This window comes from Penicillium odoratum (genome assembly GCF_028828045.1).
Source record: "Penicillium odoratum strain IBT 22623 chromosome Unknown utg000002l_segment0_segment0, whole genome shotgun sequence".
Lineage (NCBI taxonomy): Eukaryota > Fungi > Ascomycota > Eurotiomycetes > Eurotiales > Aspergillaceae > Penicillium > Penicillium odoratum.
Genome location: NW_026643144.1, coordinates 2,813,556 through 2,840,571, shown reverse-complemented (window position 1 = coordinate 2,840,571; position 27,016 = coordinate 2,813,556). Strand labels below are relative to the sequence as shown.

Sequence of the window (27,016 nt, the reverse complement as noted above, 5' to 3'; positions counted from 1 at the left end):
AAGTTAATATCGGTTAACTGATTGGGGTGGTTATTTGTGGTTTCTTTTGGTTAGACATGGACTATACAATTAGGACGTCAGAGGCTGACAGAAGCCAGGTAAGGCGTGCTTCGGGTACCGAGATCCTAACTGAGCTAGTAAAGAAGCTTAAGGGAGGTCAAAATTTTCCTTTAAATTTTACTATAGACTAGAGTTTATGTAGTGTGCTTTGATATTTTCAGGGAGTGTTTAGGGACTCTCCCTTTGGTGAGTCGTATCTGACATTAAACTCCAATCCAGTTCCAATCTCCAAAAACCGTAAGGAATTAGGAGAACTGACATTAAGTTGAAGTTAATTCTACTCTGAAGAAGCCTCTGTCCGCTTAAACAGTGTGAGATTGAACGAACCTGGACCGGGTAGCGGGGTGGATAATGTGGAGTCGGCCATAGGTACTATTTAAAATGAATGGAGACTTTCAAGGTTGACTAGTAATCGAAAATTTGGTCGCCACCTTAACCGATGTAATTAGATCAAATAGATGCAAGTGCGATGAAGGTTCTCGTGGATTTATTTTCCACAACAAAAGCTACCCTCGTCACAATCCAGAATACTCTCAATATTTATTTTGCCTACCCTCCTATTTGACTCTTAAGTCATGCTCCGGCCTCGACTGGCATGTTTCTTCCTGGTGCTCTGCTGGGCTTTGGGTGTAACTGCATACACACCATGTTCTTACGATGCCTGGGTGGACGGATTCCAAAGTTGCATGCAGCCATGTTATGGGGAACAGTACTATGATGCAATCTTCAATACCTCTAAGTGTGGGAACTATTCTGCAGGGGCGTCTAGTACAAAGCCGTCTTTGGTGAAGTGCTTATGTAAGCACGTCTCATTCACGCTCAAAACTACGAATCAATCGGAGATTTGTAAGGTTAAAAACAATTGCTACAACTCGACTTATTATAACGCTACACTTTACGAGGACGTTTTGGTTAACTTCGAAAATATGTGTTCATGGGCAATAGGGGGTAGGTGGCCTCTTGAGACTTGACTTCGGGAAAGTTCGCTAATATTAGATTATTTTAGACATTGCAAAGTGCTCAGTAGCTACATCATTTTTCCCGGTGCAATCGATCATGTTAACTGGGCTGGTTATGGTAGTTGGGCTTATGGTGTTCTAGAACACACAATACAACCTCTCCGGGTGGCATAAATAGGAGGATGTATTGAGGCAAAGCGTAGGATATTTAACCAACGTCAGCAGTTGGCATGGCATGTTCATCACTAAAACAATCAAGTTACAAAACCCCTTGATGGGCGGCCGAGATGTAGGCCCTATACATATCCGTCCCTACATTGAGAGTCCCCTTTGGTTTTGAAATCTTTATCATTCACTCCCTCTGTTCTTTCCCTTTTCCTTTTTTCTCCTTGACTTTAGATCTTATGGTTTATGACCGATGAATCTTTTATTCGTGAATTTTATTGCGATATAAGCTCTGGTAACTGGGCCTAGCATGCCAACGAAAGTCTAGCAATACGCTTGAAAATGAATCTATTGCTACTAGATACATATAACTTCTTGGTATTAACATACCGTAAAGCTTTATCGCAGATTGGTTGAAAATTCTAGCGCCTTCGGCCTTCCTAGGTTTCCGGCTTCTAATCCTTTAATGTTCTATAGTAGACTGCGGCAGGCCCGTAGGCATGCCCGTGTGGACGGCCCGCGGGCCTGTCCAGGTGGACAAAAAGTGATTTGTCCATGGACAGGAAGCCCGTGAAAAGCCCGTAAGGCCCGTGAAAGTGGATCTTTATTTTTGGCATAATTTATGAAAAATATGCTGTATTCTTAGTATTCTAGCTGTTAAATACCATAAATAAATTACATACTTTTACTACTGAGAGATGGGGTTTTGTGCACAAAACCCCTACTGCCTGAAATTTCAGGAGTTAATCATTTCTGCAAGAATTGGTAACCCTTATTGACCTGAGAATATTTGATAGATGAATGATAATGAATAATAGCCAAAAACACCTAATTAATTACATGAAAGCCAATTGGCTGGTTAGGGCGCTTCCGTATACGACCAGAGACTTCGCTGGTAATATTTTTGTGTGTCCACGAGAGATTCAAATCACGCATGCGAGTTCGATGTCATAGCGTGTGTACTGTAGTCCAAAGGTAGCAAATGTTATTTATTATTTGGGAGACATGCGGCCATATATATATACTGTAACGAGAAGATCAAGCGAATCTCCAACTGTATTCTTTGTGTAGATACTTCGAAATTGATGACGATGATCCAGCTTTCTTCCTGGTCATTACCAGCCGTATGCCACGACTGTATTATTTGTCAATAAGGACTTGACAACTGCTGTTGGCCTATGAGAAAATATACAGTGATGTGGGTGGGGTCTTCTCTGAGTCGGACGAAAAGGTGCGCTAGGGGTGATAAAATTGACCAGTAATATACATACATTATACTTACATACAAAAAAAGTGCATAAGATATTATTTGACTTGTTTGCTCACCCGTGGGTAACCCGCGGGTAACCCTTTGCGGGTGAGTATAACACTAGAACCGACCCGCGGGTAGGAGGTCAGGACCCGTCACCCGCGGGTCATGGCGAGGTCTAACTATGAGGACATTGATAGAGAGGGGGGAACGAGCATCTTATAGGCGCCCAGCTAGGCAGGGCGAGGAGGGAGGGACCCTAGATAGGACTGAAAGAGGGAAGCCATTTTCGGCGTCGTTTCGGTCGCAAGTGGAATCTAAGGGAATGAATGTCGAACAAGTTCCAAACATCAGAGCCGGTTGATGATGACTAAAGACGCTAGGTGGGTGCAAAATAGTGATGGTGCTGGACAGGGGCGGTGAAGCGCTGGCTCCCCTGCTAATGTTACGGGTGGAAAGAAGGCCGTTTCTGGCGTCGAAAGCTGTCATTTTCGGCTTCGATTTCACAGGTCCCCATATTCTATTTGTAAATATCCCTTAACAAATGAACACCTGGATTAAGAGATATCTGATCCCGAGTCAGACACAATAAATTTGACCTCACTCCCTTTTCGATTCTGCGTTCCTGTTCAATTTCCCCATCTCCAACCAGGTTCCGATCACCACCATAGTGAGTAGTATTCCACAAATATAGACTTGAGGTTTCCCGTCACCGAATTCGGGATCCATGGCCTTTGAACCGGGATAAAATAGGGCACTCAATTGAGTAATCCAATAAAGGCTTGCTAGCCATGCCCCTGTAGCGAGGGAGTCTCTTTCAAATGTCTGTTGAACGGCAGGAGGTGATGCAAACAGAGACTGAGGTTTTGGTCGATACAGGAAGTACAGAGTCGTGAGACCGAGAATCATGCCCATAGACATAGTTTGTCCATTGTGAAATTTCGCGTGAGGGGGCCATCGAGGGTTGAAAACATGAGTTTCATTCCAGTCGGCGAGATATCCACCGATCGACGTCGTCAATGCAACGAGAGTTAGGAGGATGCGACCAGCCATAGTGAATGAGAACAAGAGTTTTGCTTGCTTTGGAAGACAGAATTTCGCAACTCTTTCAATTCAAAGAAGTTTCCCCGTCGGAGTTATCTTGCCGCCGCAGCGCGCTCGGCATGCTTCGGATGCCGAAAGCTTCTTGAACCTGGGTTGCAAGCTATTATAGTTTTTTTTCGGCTTCAAAGAACTCCGAAGCTCCGCACGTCCGAGTCATGTGCAGTTACGAATTCAAATGCGGCTTATATACAAAAAATAAGACGCAAATCGCCAATACTGTAAATAAGTCTGATCAAAACTCGCTTTGGTTCATTGATTTTCGAGTTTATCAGTTGTCATCGTATCTCTTGGATATGCTACAGCCTACTCAAGGGTATGGTTTGTAATATAAACTTAATTCCGGAATCCACCATCAGCGACTTCATATAATATTGGTGCGTAAAAGCCGCTCACGATATTTACTTCGAGCGCTATTTAGAACGACTCTAATATGCGCAAAAGGTCACTAGAGAGAATCCTAATCTTGACCCTCTAATATCTCTTTCAGGCCTACAAGACCTTTGATGTATAGATCTTCACGAGACAAAATATTAACGCCTATTTTTATCTAGCTCTTCTCGCCCAGTCCCAAAACTGTAATATGTAATAGAGTTCTCCCAAGCCGGACCACAATTTTTAAATAATCTTCCTTGGAAACTCTAAAACATGACACTTCCTTTCCCACGACTTTACCCTATAAATCAGAAATGCCCTGTAGTGTTAGTGCCTCGTTATCTTGAGATATTTATTTCCTGAAAGCGTTAGTTACGGTTTTACCAATATAGTAGTTATGAAAAGACCCGTATTGCAAGGAACTACTAGCCGCCGATAATGGTATACTTAGATCATAAGGTTGGTGCTAAAAAAATTCCCCGTCACGGTAGGTTTGCAGAGTATAAAAGGTAGGGCTTCCCGTAAGGTAGTACCATAGTACCTAACCCATAGGAATATCGTCTGTTATTTTCTAACTGCGGATGAGAATCGAGAATTTATTGATCGACTCTTGCTTTAATTTCCATATATGGAACATGAAATTTTCATTTAGAGATTTCTGAAGGCGAGTTAAGGGTGCTCTATATAAAGTGTGAAAGAGAAAAAATTCCGGGGGCTGCGTCAACCATGTTTCTTTCCGTGTTCGTATCTTTATACAACTTACCCCGTCTCTACAGGCAAGGCGCTTATCCAGCCGACCGTATAATCGTTGTGGGATGGGGGGAGATAGGGGGATCTTAGCTCCCATAATGGACTATTTTACGATCAAATTGTTTCGTGGGAAACATAGGAGGAACAAAGATATTCTGACCCAAGCCCACGCTTGGCGAGGCGATCCTGACTACGGTGATGACTTTCTTTTAAGCCGGGCCATGCACTTTCTATGGACCCCCGCGTGATTGCGAAAAGTTTACCGTACAGAGGCAGTAGCTAGATGTAGTTCTGCTGACTTGACAGACTCTCTTATCTAGACTCACTAGGCGCTCTGCATTAGAAACGCCGGCGCCTTGGCAGCTTATTGCCCTCTCGGGTCGATATTATTCCCGAGCTTACTAGTTAGCTTGGCTTCCCCATTCCCTTTTTCGTTCTCCGGCGCCCAGCGCTGGTTCCTTGCGGATTTCGCTACGATCGAAGTCCGAACATGCTATTTTAATATTTCTTTCAAAATTCGAGGGGCCGAAATACAGCTGCCTGAGCTATAAGCCTCGTAAATAACCATTGACCATGCGTCGTACCTTTGTACTGAAGACGCAGGCCATACTCTTTTTTTCATCTCCATGAATTCATTCAATATGTCAAGCATCACTGCTTCTGGTCTCCTAGGCCCTATCGCCGCCTTAAATGGCTGGACCTTAGTCATGGAAGTATGGATGTACGCCGTCTGCATTCCGGTTTATAACAGAAACAAAGCTACAAACCAGATCACCAAGAGCCAAATGGACTCACAGATGCCTGCCCCTGTGCGCTGGAAGCGAGACAACCATAACCATCTATTTGAACAGCCAACGCAATTCTACGCGATTGCTTTAGCCCTGGTGGTTGCCTGTGGAGGCAAGATTGCCCAACTGGATTCGATTCTTGCCTGGACATACGTTAGCGTCCGTGTTTTGCATAGCCTGGTTCAATCCACGACAAATACTCTTATGGCGCGATTTTTCCTGTTTGGCTTCTCATCGAGCATTCTGGCAGTTATGACTGGAAGACCGGCCATGCCTGTTCTCTAAATCATGGCAGAGGTGGCCTAAAGAGCTTTGTTCATCGAGCTTGCTATAGGAACCAGATGACCCCGGGACGTGGGTCCACTCAGGTCGTAGGTCACTGAGCTTGAGCCAAAATTGGTTGTGCATCACTGAGTTGCTCGGTGGATCGGATCGGGTAGGGGATGAAGATGTCACTTTTACAGGTGGAATTGATTCATCACAGTCCGAGGTGCGGATCTTGGATGCATTGGGCAGTAAAACAAACACAAGTAACTTTGTGTTACTCCAGGAAGATATCAATGGAATGAAAGCCCGAGTAGGTTTTGTAAATCTGCGTTAATTTCCCTTTATTTCTCCGTTCAATCGTATTGCTCTCACCATAACACCTTTGGTCCATTTCTCCGTCTTCATGCTAATCTATCTCTTGCATATCATGGTTGGTGGTACCATCCACACTGATGACAAGATGAATGGATATCTACATGCAAAGAACTATGTTACGGCCATTCTAGAGATCAAGACTGCCATTGCGGTATACGCGTATCTCGCAAATGTGGAGGTTAAACAAGGATGCAGCGAATCATCTATGACGTTCGTCCTCACGTTCGTCAGCAGCTTGCACTCGCAGACGCGGCCTTGGCTACCAAGTACCCAGAAGAAGAAATCGATCTGGCTGCTGCCTGGGATGAATATCGCATCGACCTTCTTGAGTATATCTCGACAATGTCAAAACTGTTCATCAAAACTTGACTTGATAAAATTTTGGGCAAAGCCTGGGCAGAAGAGGAGGAACAAGTAGCGCAGCTGATTGGGGAAATTTGCACTGCCCCCCAGGAACAGGCCACCAGTATTGTCAAGCTTAAAGCGACGGATAATGTCATTGATATACTGGGGACGAAGATGGCGATGATATGGTACTGATGATGACGCCATGGATATTGATTAGTATCTAGATTGACAGGTGTGAAAAGAGACGGAGAGACTGCATACAGGTACATCACAAGCAAGTAGATGAATTTCCTTCCCTACGTTGCTCATGTACGCTAAATTTTACCTGATTAACCTTGGAAGTACCATGTGTGTTTAAAAAGAGAATCAAAAAGGAAGGGAAAAAAGAAAAAGCCGAGCCACATGCCAACTACAGTATACTTAAGTATTATAAATCTTTCCAGGGACGATGCTAAGATATTTCATTGACATATAAAACCCCAATAGAAAACTCAATCTGAAGTCGTGTCCAATGCAAGCATAATATCGGGATCTGAATCTAACAATGACCGGCCTTGAATAAGTTGACGGCGAGCCTCTGCACTTGGTGCGCCAAGCAACATGACAGGTGAGAGGAACGTAGCATCCTGGATCTCTTTGTTTGCTCCGGCCGCAAGTAATAGGCGAATCATCGCCTCGTTGCTTTTCAATGCAGCCTTTAACAAAGGTGTCCGGGAACGCGAGCGGCCAGTCAGGTCTGGATTGACCCGCTTATCTGTAAGCAGTATTTCGACCAGGTACTCTTCATTTACGTCGACCGCGATCTCCAAAGGCGTACGACCCGAAGAGAGCGCGTTGGGATCAACGTCTTTCCGATTCACAAGAAGATGAACTAACTCAGGCTGTTTATGCACGATAGCGCTATGAATAGGACCCTGTCTGTCTTCTCTGTACACAAATCCTGCATGAGCACCAGAAGATAGTAACATCTTCACAATTTCAGCATGGCCGTTTCGTGCAGCAAAGCATATTGGAGTAATTCGGTCCTTGTCGTAAGCATTCACTTTGATTTACGGCTGTGCCAAGAGTGTCTCAACTACCGCTGTATGCCCACGTCCACTCGCCTCGTAAAGAGGCGTGCGCTTTACCCGGTCCCAAACATTTGGATTGACTCCATAGTCCAAGAGCATCTTTACCGCGGCTAAATTGCCTTTTATTGCAGCGAGAAACAAAGGCGTGTATTTTTCGCGGTCAGATGTAGTCGGTAATTCGGCGGGACTCTTTGCATATCTCCAGGCTTGAAGGGCTCGCCTCAAAGTGGAACAATTTCCTGACTTGGCTGCAAAGAGAATAGCTGATCCGCCTGAATCCTCTGCATTGCGTAGGTAGAGTTGTGAAATGAGTGTTTGGTATGCACCACGATTGACTTGGACGAAAGAAGCAAGATCAGATTCTCTTTCAATCGTGGACGCAATTTGAAGCAGTATTTCTGATGGAAGTTGTGTTAAATGACATGACTTCGAGATGTAAGAAAATACCCGTGCACTGGCCCAGGATGTATCATGTTATGTAGCTGCTGCCAAGAGATCCAGACCATGTAATATTTCACGGTAATTACTAGTAATATTTCCAGGTTTCCGGCTTCAACCTCCTAGCTAATACCTACTTAGTGGCGGCCCACCTAGCTGTACTAACTTAAGGGAGTACGCGTATCCACCTGAATTTTGGATTCTTGGCAAAGTTCTAGGAACCTTGGAACCGGTCATTACCGATGTATTTTGAAAAGAGAGCCTCAATCGTCGCCCAGGCCCTATTACTTTGGGTCTGGCGAATGAAATAATTTCCCGATGCTACCAAAAGCTTCCACCTATGCAAAATCTAACACTTAGGTATCATGAAATCCTCAACAATCTACAGGTTAGACAAGAATTTCAAGATCAAATACAGATCTAAAAAACTTAGATTGGTAGATTGCATCACAATAAGACTTGACAACAACATCAACATCAAGCAAACCCTCCGTGTAGTATGATCCAAGAAGGTGGAAACACAATCAATAACATACAGTCCACTAAAGTGTCCAATTTTCACGATGCAAATGTAACAAGGCACCGAAATGGGCAAGAATAATAGTGCTTCAGGCTGTTTCTCTGCCAAGAGATCTATATTGAACTGAGATATACTTTCGATTCATCAAGATAACAGAGTAACGATCAGGAGTCGAGGATGTTTGATCAAAATGGTATTTCTGTGGGAGTTGTTTATGAAGTTGTGAGCGGGCGAGAAACAAATTTGAAATTGACGTCTTCAAAGATGACCTTCCAACTGATGGTCGAGTGACCTGGCTGTGGAGAGACTTCTTTCCCAGTATCTAGCACTTTTGGCTTGGCCAGATCATTGAAGGCTCCTTGGTCGACAGAGGATCTCAAAAGGCTCGAAGCCTGCCACAGATTTCGGATTGAGCCCCCTTATATTCGCGAGTCCCCTGGTCTCTGATTCAGCAACCGTCTTTCATGTTAGAAAATTCGATAGGCACAAAAGTGGCGCGGGAGGTTGCTGCAAGATAGACATGGTACTAAAGGTCGAGGAATTTGATTTCTTTAACCCATATGGAGGGTTACTTATTATTAAACAATTAGCAACGAAATTCTATCGTCATCAGCTCTTATGATTTTCGGCGTTTGTGCCGAACTTGCTTGGCTTTGATGGCACATACTTTGACCTGAGTACCTATTGTATATACTAATTCTTTATTAATACAGGTCCTTGCTCGAAAAGATATTGGTTTTCTTGAGAAGGATTCGACTCAGCCGAACTGAATAAGCTACCTAGGTAGTAGCTCACCGTTTGTCGCCATAGGTTGGGCCCAAAAACTGGCCCCATTGATACAATTGGCCTACATCCCCGTGTACCCAACAAGGCCAGTCGTTAGTCTCGGCGTTACTTAGTAGAGCCATGTCCGCTGCCTCCCATAATGTCTGACGAGTAGAGCGGATCGTTCTTCCGCACTCATCATACCATACGACCAGGACTTTTCCTACGTCGGGTCCCTCGGATGTAGATGCAAAGGTAGTTGCATCGGCCACGTACATGCGGCCCATGATTAGCTCAAAATGATACTCCTCGAAGGAGATCTCCCACGGGAGCACCTTCACCTTCATATTCCTGGTCCTCAATTCCTTCCTGGAGGGTCCTTTGTGTCTCTTCTTCGTAATCGGCAACACTCTTTGCAGATTCTAGTAGTTGTGGTATGCAAAGAGAGATTCTTTCATACTCAGCACCAAAGCTATATAAGGTTGAATCACTGAATAATGAAGGATGGTCTCACTTCACCTCCATCGCGGAATACTGTTGTTGTAATTGGGTTTTAATAGTCAACCAAGTATTCTCTGATGATGGTTCATAGCAGGTCCGGAGCCATATAGGAGGTTCACCAATTTCTTCGCATTCTGCACTTGGCGGATGTATACGATTCAAAACCTCTTCTTCAGAGGCTAAGAGATCCTGCGCGAATCTAATCCGACGTTCTCTCATTTGGTTCGCGTAAGGCTATTATAAAAAAAATGAGCGCTTTATCACAGGGTTGGTGGGAACCAGAATAATATACCTCACGGCCACGAACTCCGAGTTTTATAAATTCAGAGAAAAGATATTCGCGTTGGGCCTCCGTAGATAGGGGCTAATATTCTTGCCATCGCTCCTAAGATGTTATTAGATTCGTGCGGGCACTTAAAAAAAAAAGCGCTGGCTGAGCATAATGGTCTACCAAGAGAAAGAGATCCGCTTCCCAAACACCTAGATCGGTCATTCTAGGTCCGAATTAGTGACCACGAGGGCTAGTAGGCGTTTGTTGGGTAAACTGTGAGGAATTTTGGGATACGGTCCACCTTTTGTTGTTACAAGACCTGTGGTAATGCTTATCGGTTCTTATCTCCAGCAGTGCCAGTGTTGGAAGTGGACAATGTCTACGGAGGCGAACAGGGACCAGTTTATCAAAACCCCTAAAACCAGGCAGAAATATTGTTGAGTTTCAGCAGTCTTCAAAGCCGCTGAGGTTTTGATGGCTATCTGGCTATCCCTGAAATGCACTGAACCCTATATGGTATAGTGGATAGTTGGGAATTGTGTATAGCCCACTTTCTCTCAAGGGTGATAGTCGACAGACATCTTCAATAATACTCAATTGCTGGCATATACTATCGCTCCTCCTAGATCCTATCCCTCATCTCAACAGTGGGCAAGAGCCGATATGGTGTTTGAGAAAGCGGGATTAATATAATCACAAATCAAGAGAGATAAATGGGTCTTGGAGTGAGTAGAGACAGCACCCAAGTGATGCTCTTGGAATGAGTAGAGACAGCACCCAAGTGATGCACTCGGGCTCATAACTTGTTGTCTTGCAAAGGGAAGCTTGTTAATCATCTTTGGAGGAATACTCGAGGCTATATATACAACATGAAGTTCAAGTTGATTTCGAATCAACTTGGCGCTTCCTAAACATAGAGCAGGAATGATTCCGATGTTGCGGCTTTATTCCTGAGCAGCAACGAACCCGTAACCTCCCAAAAAATCAGGGAGGCCAATCCCGCTTTTCTAAAGGCTAGCCTCGGAGCGCTTACCCCTACGCTATCGCTATGGCCCCTAGGGTGGATATAGGTCCCATTCCAGCTCCTCGCCTTGACTATTCAACCACGGCAAGCAAGCATCCCACAAAGCCCTAACTTCCTCATGTTCCCCAACACTCAGTAGTTCCTCCCAAACCTCCCGATCCGCTCTCTCACACCACCCCAAAAATGAAACAACGATGAAATCCGCAAACCCCGGCTGATCACCCTCAAAGAATGGCCCAGGTCTCCTCTGGTTCTCGTCCTCCCCGCGTCCTCTAAGCATGCGTACGATCACCGCAAACTCCTTCCTCAAGTCATCCACCATTGCTCTAATACTCGCTTGATCCAGTGGCCTGACCTCGTCTAACGGCTTCCCAAATTTCGCCGAGCGAGTTTGAACAAAGTACTCGCGGCCCTTGGGATCCAAGAACGCTGCCACAGGAGGCACGAGAACGCGTAGACCCGGTGCAATGACATGAGTAATAAGCCGATCCACAGCCTGGGCAAGCGCGTAGCTCGCAGCACCGGAAGGAAATAATGTTGGGGTTGGCGCGATCGCGTCTAGGTGGTCGGCAATCGCGAACGAATCCATTAGTGCACCGTGTGGGTTTGATGGGGAGATGAGCGAGGGGTGGCGGATTGCTGGGAGGGTGTGTGTGAAGGGACTATCCTTCGGACTGTTCGGCGGGACTTCCAAAAAGGAGAGGACGGGGGCAATATCGGGGTATGAGATCCAGGACTCGGTGTATGGGATGTTCTTAAAGTTTAGGACGAGGCGGGTTTTGAGGGTGTTTGGGGACCAGGATCTTGAAGGGCCTGGGAGGGTGGAGTCTATGTCGAAAAAGTTTACCTTGGGAGTTGCTTTGCCCATGTCGGTGGAGGATATAAGAGGATTGAATGAGGATAGAAAATGCCAGCGTGGACGACTGCAGTTGGTAGAAGGGGTGATGTGTGATCATGAGTGGGAGCATACCCTTTATACCCATCGTTTTGGAAGTGGTGTTCATACCACCTCGTGTACCCCATATGTACCATGTTGCAGTAATCTATAAAAGTGGACGTTACATTCTTGATCGTATGTAATTTTAGGGTGCCAACTGCCAGTAGAGTTTCATTTACCGGGGACCTATGCGTTGTTACATTCCTTTCATGAGCCCTAGATCTTGACCTCAACTCTGAATCGAAAATCGCCACGTTCATGTCGTCTGCTGCTTTTCCAGTGTATTCCGCATTGCCGTCCTCCACTCCGTAAATAAGCCACAATAATCATTCATCCCATGAGGCTGCATCCAATGAGCCCAGAAACCTGCTTTTCGGCGCGTTGAGATCCCGAGGTCCCTCAAAAGTAGATCAAGGTAGGGTAGAATATCAAAGACAAAGTTCGGATAGCGGTGGCCCCCAGTTGCTCGAGGAGACCGCCATCTGCCGAACTCTGTATGCTTCGTCGTCTCCAACATCCAGTCTGCGATAGTCATCGTCGTAAGCGGACTTGAGGCTGGAAACTCGTTATTGAGAAAGGCCGCTGCCCAAAGAGCCTGTACTTCCGCTAGAAGCGTGGTGTTGAGCGTCATTGCATACCCAAGAAACACGATGGATCTGTCAGGGAACATAGCCGGTGGAACCATGAACCGTGCTAGACGGAGGGGGTTCCGGTCTGGGGCATGTCCTCGCTTTGAGGGTGGGTGCTCTCGAAGCTTCGGAAATTGGTGGTTTATGAGCTGATTGACCTCCTCACGGAGGTGCTTTGGTATGACGTCTGGGTTTCCTGGAAAACCAAGTTTGGTGGAGATATCCTCAGGCAGAAACCTGATTCCCGACTTCTCTTCCCATCCCGTGCAGCAAATCAATATGTCTGCATCCAGCTCCTCCTGGTTTGAGAGGTGAACTCGTTTCCTGGACAACCTATCGATATCTGCGATGTGCACTCTGACCTTGCCCTCCCGAACCAGGTCAAAGAAATCGGTGGAATAATTGAGAATGCCCAAAGAAGTCGCCACCCAAAACGGTGACACTGACGGCCTCAGCTTTTGCGTCTCCAAATGCTCACGATATCTGTTGGTCCTTTCGAGACTGAGTTGCATCATGTCCCAGAACGCATCCATTATCTTACGACCAAGCCATGAAGATTGAAGCCATGTGTAGAATGTACCAGCCTCCTGGTTCCAGGCGCATGGGCTGAATAGTGAACAGAACCGGGTCACTGGGAAGCTTTCCAGCATCCTCTTGAAGGGCCACCCAACATATGCTGGCGCCATCCACGTCGGCCCGTAGCCGGATTCACGGATTACCCAGTCTACAGCGAGTCCCCGCGTTGCACACGAATAAACAACGTCCCAGGCCGATTTGGAACCTCCAAGCACAGTAACCCGTGTTTTGTACTCGAGTATATCGGCTTCATGCGATGCAAAATCATGAAAATGTAACAAATGTGAGTCTGATCTGAAATCATCCACCCCGGCAAACTGCGGCATAAACGGCCGAGACGTCAGGCCAGCTGCAACAATCAGTTTAGAGGTCTTGAGAATATTTTCCCGTGCCTTTGGAGAGCCCTCGATAATACTAAGTGTCCACCTGCGGTCGGACGCATATTCAGCGCTCTCGACCCGGCAGTTCAAGCGGAGCTTATCCCCAAGCCCAAACTTCTTGACAGAAGCCTCAAAGTATGCACACACCACGTCTCCTGGGATATGCTGACCCTGTCGAACCGCAAAATATTCCTCGGACATTGGAAAGTCGCTGAACTCATAGGATCCCAATAGATTGTTGGTTTTCAGTCCATGGTATATTCGCTCCTTGGCCCAGACGCCTCCGACCGAGGATGCACCATCTAGGATCACCATTTTCTGGGATGGATAGGCAGCATGATAAGTCTTTGCAGCAGCAATCCCGTGCCATCCTGCGATCTTTCAATGAGTGGATATTCTACCTAGGGAGAGGTACGGCTCACCGGCACCGATAATGGCCACGTCGACCTGTTCCATCGGGAGCTGTGGGGTGTTAAAGATGAGATCTCCTTTGACTCGCGTCGGTTTGTGCTCTGAAGTAAGCTCTATGAAGAGTCAATGCTGCGTCTGAATTATATTGCAGGATGTCGCGCCACTCATCCGGTCTTTTGCAACATGCGGCCTACTGTGACGTGACCCGTGCATGATATCTGACAAACAGAAACAATAGGCATTACTTGAGACTGCAACATAGATATGTAACTCTCTGCATTCGGGTGTCTTTACTGGAGCGGGCGTGCTTCTATGATCTCATATCTCACATCTGACTCTGAAACGGGAGACAGTCTCCCTTGGTACTTCAGTAGTGCACGACTACGCTGAGATAGACCATACTCTGTCCAAATGCAGTTGCCAAGTGCTCTTCCGTTGATGTAACCTATTGGCCGCATGAGTTCTAGTTGGCTATGATGATATGATGCTATCATCGATCCATGGCCTATCTGCCTAGTCCCGAAGTGCTCCTTCGACGCCGAATGATACGGCTACAGTACCGATCATTCAATCACTCCACCGGAATACTAATGTATGACGGCAATGACTAGCGAGAATAGTGACGAATGAACCAGGAGTGCACAGATAGTGGCGCTCTGTAGACGGCGCACCGCCCCAGAGTCTGGCCGAACGCGACCGTTTCTGAACCCAAGAGGTCTATAAATACCGGGCATTACCTTACCCTGCGCAATATACAGGACTATCCTAAGCTGAATCCTACTTGTTAATATGTCTGTCCCTCATTCCTGCACGGTTCTCGTCATCGGTGGCGGGCCCGCGGGCTCCTACGCGGCGTCCGTGTTGGCTCGAGAGGGCATCGACTGCGTGGTGCTTGAAGCCGAGAAGTTCCCTAGATACCATATCGGGGAGAGTCTGTTGCCCTCTGTGAGGTATTTTCTCGATTTTATTGATCTGTACGATACCTTCAACGGCCATGGGTTCTTACGCAAGGTATGGCGGTCGAGACATATCTCTCATGGATGTACAATAATTGACTTTGGCTGTGACTGACTGAGCGCAAACAGAATGGGGCAACGTTCAAATTCAACTCCAAGCAACCTGGATGTAAGTCCCTTATTTGCTAAGACCAGAAAACATCATCCCTCTAATTAGCCGTGCAATAGACACTGATTTCGTCGGCGCCGGAGGCGCAGGCAATCACGCGTGGAACGTCCTTCGCTCCGAGGCAGACGAAATCCTGTTCCGGCACGCCGAGAAGAGCGGAGCGAATGTATTTGATGGGGTGAAAGTGCAGAGTCTCTCCTTCACGAAGACAATCAGCAGCACAAGCACAAGGGTCGGCAGCGGCAGCAGCGAAGAAAGGCCAGGAAAACCAGTCTCTGCATCCTGGATCCGCAAGAGCGACGACAGTTCCGGTACGATCCAGTTCGATTACTTGGTCGACGCCTCGGGGCGCGCGGGCCTGGTGAGCACAAAGTATATGAAGACGCGGATCCCCAATAAGCAATTGCAGAGTATGGCCGTTTGGGGATACTGGAAGGGCGCAGGGACGTATGGGCCTGGTGCCGGTGATCCATTCTCTGAAGCCCTCACTGACGGGAGCGGGTGGGCGTGGTTCATCCCCCTGCACAATGGCATGGTCTCGGTAGGGGTCACGATTAAGCAGGAGCGAGTCGTGGCGAAGAAGAGAGCATACGGATCCAGCGCGGATAGGGAGTTTTATCTGGCGTGTCTCAAGGATACGCCGGGAATCGCGAAGCTACTTTGTAATGCTGAACTGGAGACATCGGATATCAAGTCAGCCGCGGATTGGTCATATAATGCTAGTGAATATGCGCATCCGCACGTACGCATTGCTGGGGACGCGGGATGCTTCATCGACCCGTTGTTCTCCTCAGGAGTACACCTCGCCATGACCGGGGGCCTCTCAGCAGCTGTGACCATCTGCGCCAGCCTGCGGGGGAACTGCACGGAGGAAGAGGCAATCAGATGGCATTCGGCCAAAATAGCCGAAGCGTACACACGCTTCCTACTCGTGGTGCGCAGCGCGATGGAGCAAATTCACGGGAAAGAAAAGGCCGTGCTGAATGGGCTGAACGAGAACAATTTCAACGCGGCATTTGACCACTTCCGTCCGATTATCCAGGGAACGGTCGATGCAGGTGGAAAGCTCCCCAAAGCGGAAGTGGACAAGTCGGTGGAGTTTTGCACGAAGGTTATTCACAAGGTGGAGAGTGGGTGTTTGGCGGATCTGGATAGTACGCCTGGTGCTAAGTTCACTGCTAGGGGCGCCGCTGCTACTTTCTCGGGTAGCAGTCAGTGTGATGAGGTTATGATGAAGATGGTCCGCATGAATCGGATTTTAGACCTGAACAGCTTCAAGGCGGATATTGTCAATGGGATGGCGCCTAACATGGAGCGGGGGACATTGGGGCTGGTGAAGCAGGTACCTGCCTAACCTACTGGGAGCTAGATGCTGGGTATCTATCAGCATTGCCATCAGTTGACAAGAGGTATATTCTTGATTTTCAGTCTCTTGCCACTTGGGGCCTTGAGGAACAATGCGATTGTTATATCCACACCTGCTGCTCGCCCGGGCATTATACAGTCAAAACTCTCCAAACCCGTTCATTGCCAAGTCTCTGTGATAGTCAAATCGTACTATATTTTAGAAATTTGTTCTAAGCCTCGCTTATCGCCTGATCTCGAAATCAATAAGGCACACTACATCCCGGTCCACAATCAGTGTTGCAGCATATAAATGTAGCCCGCACGCATACAAAAACCGCACCTCAAGCTTTGGAAAGTCATAGCAACGCATTTCGTGCTGCCGTACAAATGTACTATGACCCTGTCCTCAAGACTTCGAGGAAGGGTGATCTTCCTCTTCCGCAATGACTCCAACACCGTCGCGGAACTATCAAATCCTCGCCCAACTCCTTACGTTGACGAAAGGTCGTAAATCCTGGCCACAGCCACAAATGTCTGGATCTGCGGTACCCCCATCATAGTCTGGGACACTAGCGCCCAGACACCGGAAAGGACAGATGTCGATTAGCGTGCCGGGATTGAAGTCGAAGCCGCATTGTGGGTCGAAGAAATCGACGTATCGCTCTAAGAATGTTGAGAGTCGTCCGTGGGCTTGGGCCCGGCTGGCGAATTTAGTTACTTCCATATTTGGGTGTTCACCTGTATCAATGCTATAGACGGCGAATTCTCCACGCGCGGATCTCGCAGCAAGATTCGCAAACCTCTCCAGGTTCATATGGATCCTTTGGACGATCCCCTCGGTCTCTCAATATATGCTGTGAGATCTGCTTGAGTCTGCCATTTAAGCTCAGGGTTGTCGAACTGTCCCAAACGTTCACATATTTCCAGGTAAGGCCTGCTTATCATTAAAATGGATGATCTGGTGCTCGAAGACGTCAGAGACCAGTAGATGTCTTCGACCTGATCCAAAAGGGTCTTTTGCGACTCCCATTCACATTCGTCCACAGCATCGACTATAAAGTACTACCACCCGCCCGTGCTGTGGATCCTAATATCTATTAGGATCCGCTATAGAGCGTCAAATGATTCAAAAGGCTCATCGTTCCGCAAACTTTATTCTTTCGCTAGCCAAGACCTGGGCTTTCGGTGATTTTAGACCAGCTGATATAGCAAAACGTCAACTCCATCAAGGTCTTATGCTCTGAAGGTATCACGTGCAACATTGTCTCCTCGGCACTCAGCAGGAGAATAGTCAACGAAATCCCAAAGAAGATCACAAGCTAGGTGAAACACCACGCCCACCCTTGCTCCACAATATAGCCGGCTGCAATGGAAGGAAGAAAATTGCCCGCAATTAGTATAATTCCGAAGAGTGCCAAAACCCTTCCGCGTTGGTGAACAAAATGAACGCCCATTAATGACGTGATCATGGTTGACTAGGCAGGTGCAGAGCCAAACCCAGCAATAGTCTGGTATGCAAAAAAGAGGCGAGAGCTGGTCCTAAATCAGCCACATAAGAGACCACATATAATCAAGCCGAGGATATAGGGGATTCATCGACCGTACTTAGTCGCCCACGGCTGAATGATAAACACCCCGAAACCGCACATGACACCGAGCAATGCTTGGCCGTACGTCAATATTGTGTAGCTTGTGTCAAGTTCCAATGTTCAAACCATCCACGCTGGCGAAGTCCATGCAATGCTTTCAATATTCAAAATGTATTTTGATTCAGTGAAGGTATACAGCAAAAAAATTCAAAATTGGCTACATGGGTGATATCCTCATGCGCCGGATGAAGGATCCACGATTTTCACTTCGCATTCCAGTTGAGAAATTTGTACTCAACGAAAGTCATCTGGCTGCTATTCTAAATTAGAAAGGTTAAAGCTCGGAAGTGGCTTTTCGTTGATGATAAAGTACAGCTCCAACCTCCCACACCCCTCCTCAAGCCTCAGAACTAACTGCAAATTCCCAGATTTGCCATGTGCCTTGTTGGATTCAAGCTGGAAAACATATGCTACGAAGCTTTCTACTCGCCAAAGATCGCGACCCCCACTTTTCATACGATTGACCTTTCTGGTGCAACGATTTTTACGGTTCAGACAAGGAAACTTGCATGGCAGTGCAGGAACCCATGGCTCTATCAGTACTATGGTGGCCTAGATGACCCGGAAGAGTGGATCGATGAAGAGTACTTTACCTCCTGAATAAATCTTTTGCAACTTGCGAATCCATGCAGTAAAATATTAGCACAACACACTAGCTCCGTAGATTACTGGTACCCTATAGAGAGATTCGAAATAGCCCTCCCTCAGACACATGTCTTCTTCCACACAGACGCAAATCGCGGGGTGTCAGACTAATAGACCCGCTACATGTACCGCTTCCTTAGTGCCCTTGTTATTCATTCGATTATCTATTAATTGGGAGTGAACTCAATTGTCTGGCTGAAGACCTGTGAAGGAGTCTATGTTCAGCTGCACAAGCCGTTGAGAAGTAATTAGCGACCGTTATTAAATCATATCATGAATAAGCGGTAGCTTGATAGGTGTAATACAGTATCCACATACTAATTGTACACAATTAACATTTTGACCTCTGGCACAATGTTGGTCGGGTTGGAACAAGTTTGAAACCCCCTCCTCCTCCTCCAATTTTGTCCTCATCAGTACGATCTCTTCGGGATCCATTTACACCTATGTTCGCAATATCGCGAGCGAAGTACGCGAATGGAAATGAACACCATCTATCAAACTTATAAGCAAAAGGTCCCATGCACTCTTGGCTCTTTGAGCAACTTCTGCCACAGATCATTAGCAAAGTGCCACAGGCTCGCGTTTCGTTACTCATATTTGTATCTGTCAATGGGTCTTGTCAGATGAACACCAAGTGCCAATTTGTTCTTTTCTAAAGGCCAACACATTCAGTGTGAATCTGGGAAACACTTAGCATCCTCAGTATCAGCACAGTATGGAAAGCTCTGAAAGAACTTCACATAGTTTGGTACCATAGTGTCCACTTAGAATCACATCGTGCACGGCGCCCAGCCTTTGGCGATCATGGCTGGCTTTTCCCCGCACAATGCATAACCGAGCTGAATGGCATGGCAATGGGCGAGTCTTGTAGCAGTCTGCCGTGGAGAGCTTTACCGTAATATCAACAATAATGAATGATCGGTGGGAACAGACGAGAATGAGACAAGTGTAGACTCAATTTGGTCCACACTGACGCCATGAATCTTGCCAAGCAAATTCGCATACTGGGGGCACGCTCTGGTATTTCGATCAACGTTCCTGTCTTTAGCGGGATCAGGCACTCGGTACCTCCACTGAACAGAGGATTCGACACGCACGGGACTTCAATTACAAATTATACATGCCATCCTCGACCCAACCGTAGCGATTTTTGGGCCTGGTCACGCCTCGTACAGTATCAGAAGCAGCGAAGAGCCTCTAACACGCCCACCCTCCATAAACGGCGGACTCTTCTGGCACCCATGGTCGGAGGTGGAAGGCGAGGAGCCTCATTGATCTTTCTGTGTTAATTTGAGCCGGAATATCTTCAAACTACTCTCATAACCGACAATTTAATGGTAAACTTGGGCTCTAGAACAGGCTCACCAACACAGAATTATCATGTAAGCCATCATCGGCTTGCCATGAATCAAGACCTTCACTCATAAGTTATACTACTTCCTAATTCAAAAGAACTGGGCGGATACTTGAGCAAAATGGAAAGTCAAACGCCAGTTTAAAGAGATGGAGTCTCAACCTGAGATATTACATCTCTCAGCAATTTCAATGCTTCCCGCGCAAACACAACCATATTCGCCGCTCGATCATTACTTCCCGTCTCAAATTCCCGCGTAAACTTCCCCTGGGCACTCGATACAGCCAACGCTACATATCCACTAGATATTGTTAAAGATATGCCGAATTATAGACATAAATCAATTAATCACTTACGGCGTCCGGTTCTTCGTCGTCCCACCCGTCGGTCCAGCCGTGCCACTCTCGCTAATCGCATAAGTCGAACCCAGGGTAAGTCGGCTATGGTCAGCCAAGCCAGCGACAATCTCAGTAGTGGGTCCTGTGTAGCCATTCACGCTTTCAGATGTCCAGCCGCCAAAACTCAGGCGGGATTCTAGTGTGTACACTGTGGTTCCGCCTTTGTATATGGCTGATGCTCCCGGGGCGGAAATGAGACAGGCCGAGATGAGGCCACCTGCGGCCTATAGTAATATTAGAATCTTTATCTAGGGTTCTTGGTAATGAGGTGATACACCAGTGATGTACCTACCGTCTCAGCAACAGAAATGGTTTCATTTCGGGCTCTGAGGAGGTCGAACACTTCCTGAATGAGGGGTTGGAGACTCGGTGGAGGAAACTCTGCCATTTTATTAGATACTCAGAGGGAGTCACTCTGCTTGCTGGTGAGGTCAATTGATTCAACATTTAACAAGAAATAATCTAATGATTACAAATAATGGCCCGAGATGATTAATAATGGCGTGAATCAGTCTGGCGCGCGGGGACCAGCGGGGTAATTCAGGATGTTGACTAAGCGCCTTTATTTGACCAGGAACTATTTATTTATACAGCAAACAATCTCGAAAATATCTGATTGTATTTTTTTCTTCAGTCACCAATGGTCCAAAGCGTCGGTGAATTCAAATCGGAAGCTCAAATCACCCTTCTTCTTTCCCGGTGCGGCAGCAATCATAGACCTCACTAGTGGCTCTTGGAAAAATATTGCTTAGATTGTCCAGTGAGGAATAAGGAATCAGACTGATCACTCGAGCGTAGGGTCCAGAGCCATGATAAAGAGGCATCTTGATCAATTGCATTGGATGCGCTGCCGGAGAAGATAGTCGTACGGTTCGTATCGACCCTACCATGCTCAAAGTACTCAGAATCCTCGTTCAGGTTTAGTATTATTGTTAGTTCAATGCATCCCGTAAACTTTGGGAAGGTAGCTACATGACATACTCGTGCCAGCGGCGAGGCGCCTCGATGTTTTTATTAGTCATCTCCGCCCGAATCCAGCTGGTCGCCGACTCGCTGTTATCAACCCAGTGTTGCCGATTACTTCCTACGGTCAGTTTGATTTACCCATGATGCCAGCTCCCTACCCAAGGGCATGTATACTCTGCGCAAAATCAAAGAGAAGATGCGATATGGCTTCTCCCCGCTGTTATCGCTGTAAAGTTCGGTCTCTGGAGTGTCAATACCACCATATATCGACCATCAATCCACAACCTGATTCAGAACTCAAATCTGATCCGCAAATTTTGGCGAACCCTGTCGACATCGATGAGCCATCTGTAGATAGTTCTCTTTCGCAAATCGCGTCGAATGGTGACCTTTCTCTCCAAGATCCACAGATAAACATCACACTCCCAGCTTTCCCCGACTATAATCTCGACTGGCAGGATATAATGGGAAGCATCCAGGACTTCTCGGTGCCTGATCAAATAGGTATCATTGAATCCCCCAGCAAAAGTGTGCTGGCAGGTGAAATCTACCAAGAACGAATTGTTTACTCTGTTGAACGACTGAAGTCTATGCCAAGGCTTTTCGCTATCGAAGGTCAAACGCCTTTTATACACAAAAATCTATATGAGATACATCCACCTTGCGCTATCACGGATGCTCTAGCCGCTTGCGCGCTATATACTCAGAAAAATGAGGCGAATCAGGGGCTTGTCTATCGTAGTCTCAGTCAACAGGCGGACCGCCTAGTGAAAAACTATGCGAGTTTCTCTGCAATAGAGCAGCTCGCCTCTGTGCAAGCCATGGCTCTTTTACAAATCATTCGGTTTTTTGATGGAGATATCCGTCAGCGAGCTGATGCCGAAAAGATTGAACCTCTTTTCGTTGAGTGGATACGCCATCTGCAGAATCGATTACAGCAACTCGGGGACAGTGAAAGTGACAGCAGTGGAAATACCATGCGGCTGGATTTGAGTCAAACGGCAGATACGTGGCAAAACTGGCTATATATGGAAAGCCTCCGCCGAACCATCATTGTGGGATATACTTTGCAGGGGCTTTATTGCTTTCTCAAGAACGGATGGGACGAATCGCATCATGAGTTCAATAGTCTATCTTTTTATGCGCAAAAAGCACTGTGGAGTGCAACATCAGAGTTCCAGTGGAAGTTGTCTTTGAAGGAATATCTCGCTCTCCCGATTCGATTCAATCAATGGGATGCAGATATATCAAATGTCACGCCAATGGATATTGATGAGCTTGGTATGATAATGATGGCTTTAGTCAAAGGCGTTGACTACTGTTCTCAGTGGGCTGGGGTCAGTTTTGTTGAGACATTTGGCCTGGTGTCATAAGCAATAGTCGAAAATCGAGTCTCATGTGTTATTTGTTAAGACCAGGGTCTTAGGGGGTTGGATGGATGGGAGTGATAACACGGCACAGCGTACTCCTGTACTGCTGCTGTCTGGATTGATGGTAATATAATCACTGGAGAGCTGTTATGCAGCTCTCCCGCCGTGCTACTTCTGTTGTGCGGCTTAGCTAAGCGGATCACCGGCATACCGGGTCAACCCTTCTCCGGCCCAACTCCGTTAGGGCCCTTCGCATGTAGAAGTATACTCCTCTGCCTATACTCTTGGGTTCTGGCCCCTCTCGTATAGGTCTTCCTAGACGTGTCGTAACATTATTGTTTTCGGATTTTCTAGAACGTTCATTTGGTCAATCTTTGTTCTGCGAAAATCTTCCATATTCGGAGGTCGATAATGTCAATTCGTCGAACACTAATTGGTATAAAGCAGTTCAGAATATCTGTCACCTTCTTCACTTTTGATATATTCTCAGACTGGCTTGTCATGGCCTACTTATGTGAGGGGGGCCAAGAGACATCATTTCCCGTATTGATTCAGTGGAGATAACAAGGAGCGGAAGACTAGCCCTTTTGGGTCTAAATTTCTATAACATGATTGGCTGCGGAAGCTTGGTGGGTCGAGTTCCGCACCCCATACCTGTATGCGACGGAATCGTTGAATGTCTCTCAATGAGAAGCCTCCGAATAGAGGGATTCAAGTACAAGGAACATTTGCTGCTTCAGGTGCCAGCTGGTGCTATAGTATGCCCTTAACAAATAAGTCCCGCCCAAGAGTGAGCCATTTGTAAGCCCAGCCCCCAGCAACATTACGTATAAATACTAGATCGTTCTCGATGGATTGGCATATTTTTAAACATATCCTTGACAACCATCTAATAAATTCTTTCCCCGCTTCCTCGACCGATCCATTGCCGTCACCTACGACCTGATCATGTCTGAGCCCAATATTTCGATAGGACCATGGCTAGTCCAGCTGTTTACAAAAATATTTTTCCAGCCAGATGATGGCGTGTCTAGTCAGGCCTTCGATCACGGTGTCAGTCCCGATCTTGTGGTCAGGTAAGATGTCGCCTCTTTGCCCGCTATTTGAGCCTCACTAACTCTACAGAATTAACGGAAAACATCTGGGCTACCATGAATTTCGAAGCGTAATCCAAGATACTCGTGCCAAAAAATACATATCGGAGCAAAGTAACGACGAATTACTTGCGTCGCAGGCTGATCCAGAAGGCAAAGGGGGATCCGTTGCTCAGCTCTCTCATTTCACTTTTAAGGATAAGGTCACTGGACATGAGATCTATTCATCAACTGTGATTCTAGCCACTATAGAATGGTCAGAAGGGACACGGCTTCTAACACAGTTGACGGAAGTGACACATTAACAGATGGTTTAAATGTCCAATGTTGCTTCAAATGTTGAATCACACATGTGCTTGTAATAGTTTGTCTTGAAAACATACACAATACCTGTCCAGATCAACATACTATGTACTAGTTCCCTGGGTAGCTACCTAGTTCATAAATCCACGAACCAGGTCAAATTTCTGAGTCCAACCAGTTCCTAAGATGCTTGAGCGACCGGCGGATGTGGTTTCAAGCTCCTGACTCCAGCGGAAACGTCCATTTAGCTTATCGCACGTAAATACACTAGAATTAATTAACGATATAATATAATTTTTCCTACTGTCTCATCATTACTGGTCGCATGACAATCAGATTATAATTTGTCTCTATGTATGGACTATCAAAGGCTTTTGTTCTGGGTAGCAATGGTATGATTTAAACGTAGATAAGTCCCGGGTGCGCGGCCCGACCACCTCCGATGCAACCCGTGGGAAACCCCGCAAAGTCCCATCTCCTCTCCGCATCACCGACTCTATGGGGCGCCCAAAGATTAACCCTGAAAACCGCCTACGGGCCAATACAGCATGCACTAAATGCAGAGCCTCCAAGAAGCGATGCAGTGGCTCATTCCCATGTACCAACTGCATTCGCAAGGGACAAGCCCGCTCCTGCATTCCTTTTAAATCTACACCAGAGAGTTCTAGCAGGCACGGGGAACAAACTCTTAGTTCCAGATTGAATACGATTACAGCATGGGATGAACCAAATCAGCCGTTCGAAACTCCTCTACCTTCTCAGATCCGTGCTACTAGTCCGTCGGATCGTCTGCTGGAGCGCCCGGCTGCGGGCTCGCGCTCGCCCGAGGCAACGCACCGGACGCATCCGCGGATGCTGCGCAATTTACAGGGAGAAAGAGGTATGACAAGCGATCCATTCTATACACGGTTGTTGAGAAAACTCAAATTAAGAATTCCTTCAACAGTATATGTTGGCAAGGCAGCGTCCTTGTCATTTCTGCAGCTCCTTCGAGAGACAGTGTATCAGCACATCGGACCGTCGCAATTCTCTCAAAATTGGAATGATAATATGCTGGAAAACGAAGCTCAACATGACACACTGAGCTTCTCCGAAGAAAGCTGCAGTGTAGAAGATAAGCGCCGCTTTATCTCCAACTTTAATGCGGTGGTCAGTATGACCCGACCCGACTCGCTGCTCATCTTTTAACCAATCAATAGACTAGTGGATTTCTTTACTTGGGATACGAAACCGAAGCATTGCTGGCGGAAACCAGAGAGCCCAAGACCGAGCGGGAAAAGACTCGTGCAGCCATTGTGGACCTGATGACTGCCATCGGCGCCCAGTCATGTTTGAACGAGCCCGACACAGTACAGATTGAGCGCTTTTTCTTTACTCGTGGGCAACGCAGGACGTTTGCCAACTTCCTAGAAGATCCAAGTATGGATATAGCTCGGGCATTTCTGCTCATGTCATTCTATATGCTCGGGGCGTGCCGTCGGAATGCCGCATTCATGTATCTGGGTGTCGCGGCTCGATCCGCTGTCGCTCTGGGACTTCACGAGGATTCATCGGGACTGGGCCAACATGAACAAGAAGAAAGGTTTGTCAATTTGATGAAAGCTTATGGTGGCTGTTAACCAGTGGATAGGTCAAGATTATGGATGAGTCTATGTGTGCTTGATCTTGTCACGAGCTCGATTCTGGGTCGGCCAGCAGCCACCTCGGCACTTTTACCAGATCGGCAACGCAGTCGACAAACCAACACAGCTGGCGAAGCTGGCTTATTTGCTTCATACCGACTGTCTTTTGTTTTAAGTGAGATAATTGGCCGCTTATATGGCGACCAGACCGCCTCCATTGAAAAGGCCGAGATCTTGCTTGCTAAGCTCAATCGATGGAGTCAACAACTGCCTGATTCTTTGCGCACCCCGGCTGAGAATGAAAACTCTGACGACGCACAGAAGCGTGTTATCGGAAACATGCATGTGGCATGCTTATACCACTTTGCGGTTATTCTTCTTACCCGTCCTTTTCTAATCTCTACGTTGAGCATACGCTTAGCAAGGTTACACCAGAGCGTCTCTACGAATGGAGTGAGTGATGTCCCTGAAGAAGATCCAGCACACTCCCGACTAGCAGCTGCTTGCATTGATTCTGCAGTCTATATGCTGCAAACATGTCTTGAACTGCACCAGTCTGATCTTCTCATGCGTAATATGTGCATCCTTAAGTAAGATCTACTATCCTACATCCTTACAGCCGATAAAAGATAACGACTAATCAAATTCACAAAGAGCTTTTGTCTTCGCTGCAGCCTTAGTCTTAGGATTTTCAATGTTTGCCCACCGTGCTGTTGACTCTGAAATCGACAGCGCATTCACAGGTGCCCTAACGATTCTGAAAATGCTGGCACGGCAATCTGCACAAGCGGCCCACTACCTAGAAATATTGACTTTGCTCGAAACTGCCGTCACCCAGCAGCGTCAACGCCTAGCTTCACAGGCCCGTCAACGTCGCAGCCAGTATGTGAGTCGGATATTCAGCTTGAATGATAGCCCCGACATGCCCCGTGAACAGAACCAGAATGAGATCCGACCCGACAGAGTAACCCCGCTCTTATCGCAAGGCCCATTGTTTCCCTGGACTCCACAAGGGGACGGCCCGAATACATTTACACCCCCAGTGTTAGATGGCACGTTTTTAGATTGGGAGGGTATGGAGTTGCCTTTATGGGATAGTTTTCCTTTCACCGAGCCAGGCTCATGTGCTCTATGATGTATATAAATTTAGCATAATGCATGTGAACAACATTAGAAAATAG

The 27,016-nt window shown here is 46.9% G+C and overlaps 13 protein-coding genes across 13 annotated transcripts; 6 read left to right on the top strand and 7 right to left on the bottom strand.

Annotated features, from left to right (window-relative positions):
• Window positions 1-3,033: 3,033 nt before the first annotated feature.
• Window positions 3,034-3,486, bottom strand: N7520_003079 (uncharacterized protein; the record flags this gene model as incomplete). The annotated part of the gene is made up of 1 exon (XM_057137014.1): window positions 3,034-3,486. The coding sequence occupies one exon, from the start codon at window positions 3,484-3,486 to the stop codon at window positions 3,034-3,036; it is 453 nt and encodes a 150-aa protein (XP_056999700.1).
• Window positions 3,487-5,300: 1,814 nt separating this feature from the next.
• Window positions 5,301-5,732, top strand: N7520_003078 (MAPEG family protein; the record flags this gene model as incomplete). Its single annotated transcript, XM_057137013.1, has 1 exon — window positions 5,301-5,732. One exon carries the CDS (start codon window positions 5,301-5,303, stop codon window positions 5,730-5,732), a length of 432 nt encoding a protein of 143 aa, XP_056999699.1.
• Window positions 5,733-6,141: 409 nt separating this feature from the next.
• N7520_003077 (uncharacterized protein) lies at window positions 6,142-6,458 on the top strand (the record flags this gene model as incomplete). The annotated part of the gene is made up of 2 exons (XM_057137012.1): window positions 6,142-6,240; window positions 6,285-6,458. 2 exons carry the CDS (start codon window positions 6,142-6,144, stop codon window positions 6,456-6,458), a joined length of 273 nt encoding a protein of 90 aa, XP_056999698.1.
• Window positions 6,459-6,928: 470 nt separating this feature from the next.
• N7520_003076 (ankyrin repeat domain-containing protein) lies at window positions 6,929-7,405 on the bottom strand (the record flags this gene model as incomplete). The annotated part of the gene is made up of 1 exon (XM_057137011.1): window positions 6,929-7,405. The coding sequence occupies one exon, from the start codon at window positions 7,403-7,405 to the stop codon at window positions 6,929-6,931; it is 477 nt and encodes a 158-aa protein (XP_056999697.1).
• Window positions 7,406-9,256: 1,851 nt separating this feature from the next.
• Window positions 9,257-9,577, bottom strand: N7520_003075 (uncharacterized protein; the record flags this gene model as incomplete). The annotated part of the gene is made up of 1 exon (XM_057137010.1): window positions 9,257-9,577. One exon carries the CDS (start codon window positions 9,575-9,577, stop codon window positions 9,257-9,259), a length of 321 nt encoding a protein of 106 aa, XP_056999696.1.
• Window positions 9,578-11,057: 1,480 nt separating this feature from the next.
• N7520_003074 (glutathione S-transferase family protein) lies at window positions 11,058-11,894 on the bottom strand (the record flags this gene model as incomplete). The annotated part of the gene is made up of 1 exon (XM_057137009.1): window positions 11,058-11,894. The coding sequence occupies one exon, from the start codon at window positions 11,892-11,894 to the stop codon at window positions 11,058-11,060; it is 837 nt and encodes a 278-aa protein (XP_056999695.1).
• A 325-nt stretch (window positions 11,895-12,219) lies between these two features.
• On the bottom strand, window positions 12,220-14,004 carry N7520_003073 (FAD/NAD(P)-binding domain-containing protein; the record flags this gene model as incomplete). Its single annotated transcript, XM_057137008.1, has 2 exons — window positions 12,220-13,919; window positions 13,971-14,004. The coding sequence occupies 2 exons, from the start codon at window positions 14,002-14,004 to the stop codon at window positions 12,220-12,222; spliced, it is 1,734 nt and encodes a 577-aa protein (XP_056999694.1).
• A 744-nt stretch (window positions 14,005-14,748) lies between these two features.
• On the top strand, window positions 14,749-16,438 carry N7520_003072 (NAD(P)/FAD-dependent oxidoreductase; the record flags this gene model as incomplete). Its single annotated transcript, XM_057137007.1, has 3 exons — window positions 14,749-14,970; window positions 15,045-15,084; window positions 15,144-16,438. The coding sequence occupies 3 exons, from the start codon at window positions 14,749-14,751 to the stop codon at window positions 16,436-16,438; spliced, it is 1,557 nt and encodes a 518-aa protein (XP_056999693.1).
• Window positions 16,439-16,837: 399 nt separating this feature from the next.
• On the bottom strand, window positions 16,838-17,245 carry N7520_003071 (uncharacterized protein; the record flags this gene model as incomplete). Its single annotated transcript, XM_057137006.1, has 2 exons — window positions 16,838-16,897; window positions 16,925-17,245. The coding sequence occupies 2 exons, from the start codon at window positions 17,243-17,245 to the stop codon at window positions 16,838-16,840; spliced, it is 381 nt and encodes a 126-aa protein (XP_056999692.1).
• Window positions 17,246-20,223: 2,978 nt separating this feature from the next.
• On the bottom strand, window positions 20,224-20,868 carry N7520_003070 (CinA family protein; the record flags this gene model as incomplete). The annotated part of the gene is made up of 3 exons (XM_057137005.1): window positions 20,224-20,383; window positions 20,439-20,704; window positions 20,773-20,868. 3 exons carry the CDS (start codon window positions 20,866-20,868, stop codon window positions 20,224-20,226), a joined length of 522 nt encoding a protein of 173 aa, XP_056999691.1.
• Window positions 20,869-21,649: 781 nt separating this feature from the next.
• N7520_003069 (uncharacterized protein) lies at window positions 21,650-22,819 on the top strand (the record flags this gene model as incomplete). Its single annotated transcript, XM_057137004.1, has 1 exon — window positions 21,650-22,819. One exon carries the CDS (start codon window positions 21,650-21,652, stop codon window positions 22,817-22,819), a length of 1,170 nt encoding a protein of 389 aa, XP_056999690.1.
• Window positions 22,820-23,764: 945 nt separating this feature from the next.
• N7520_003068 (uncharacterized protein) lies at window positions 23,765-24,215 on the top strand (the record flags this gene model as incomplete). Its single annotated transcript, XM_057137003.1, has 2 exons — window positions 23,765-23,892; window positions 23,942-24,215. 2 exons carry the CDS (start codon window positions 23,765-23,767, stop codon window positions 24,213-24,215), a joined length of 402 nt encoding a protein of 133 aa, XP_056999689.1.
• A 350-nt stretch (window positions 24,216-24,565) lies between these two features.
• On the top strand, window positions 24,566-26,970 carry N7520_003067 (uncharacterized protein; the record flags this gene model as incomplete). Its single annotated transcript, XM_057137002.1, is given in 6 exon segments — window positions 24,566-24,605; window positions 24,623-25,093; window positions 25,160-25,362; window positions 25,413-25,795; window positions 25,844-26,425; window positions 26,490-26,970. The coding sequence occupies 6 exon segments, from the start codon at window positions 24,566-24,568 to the stop codon at window positions 26,968-26,970; spliced, it is 2,160 nt and encodes a 719-aa protein (XP_056999688.1).
• Between the last annotated feature and the right edge of the window lie 46 nt (window positions 26,971-27,016).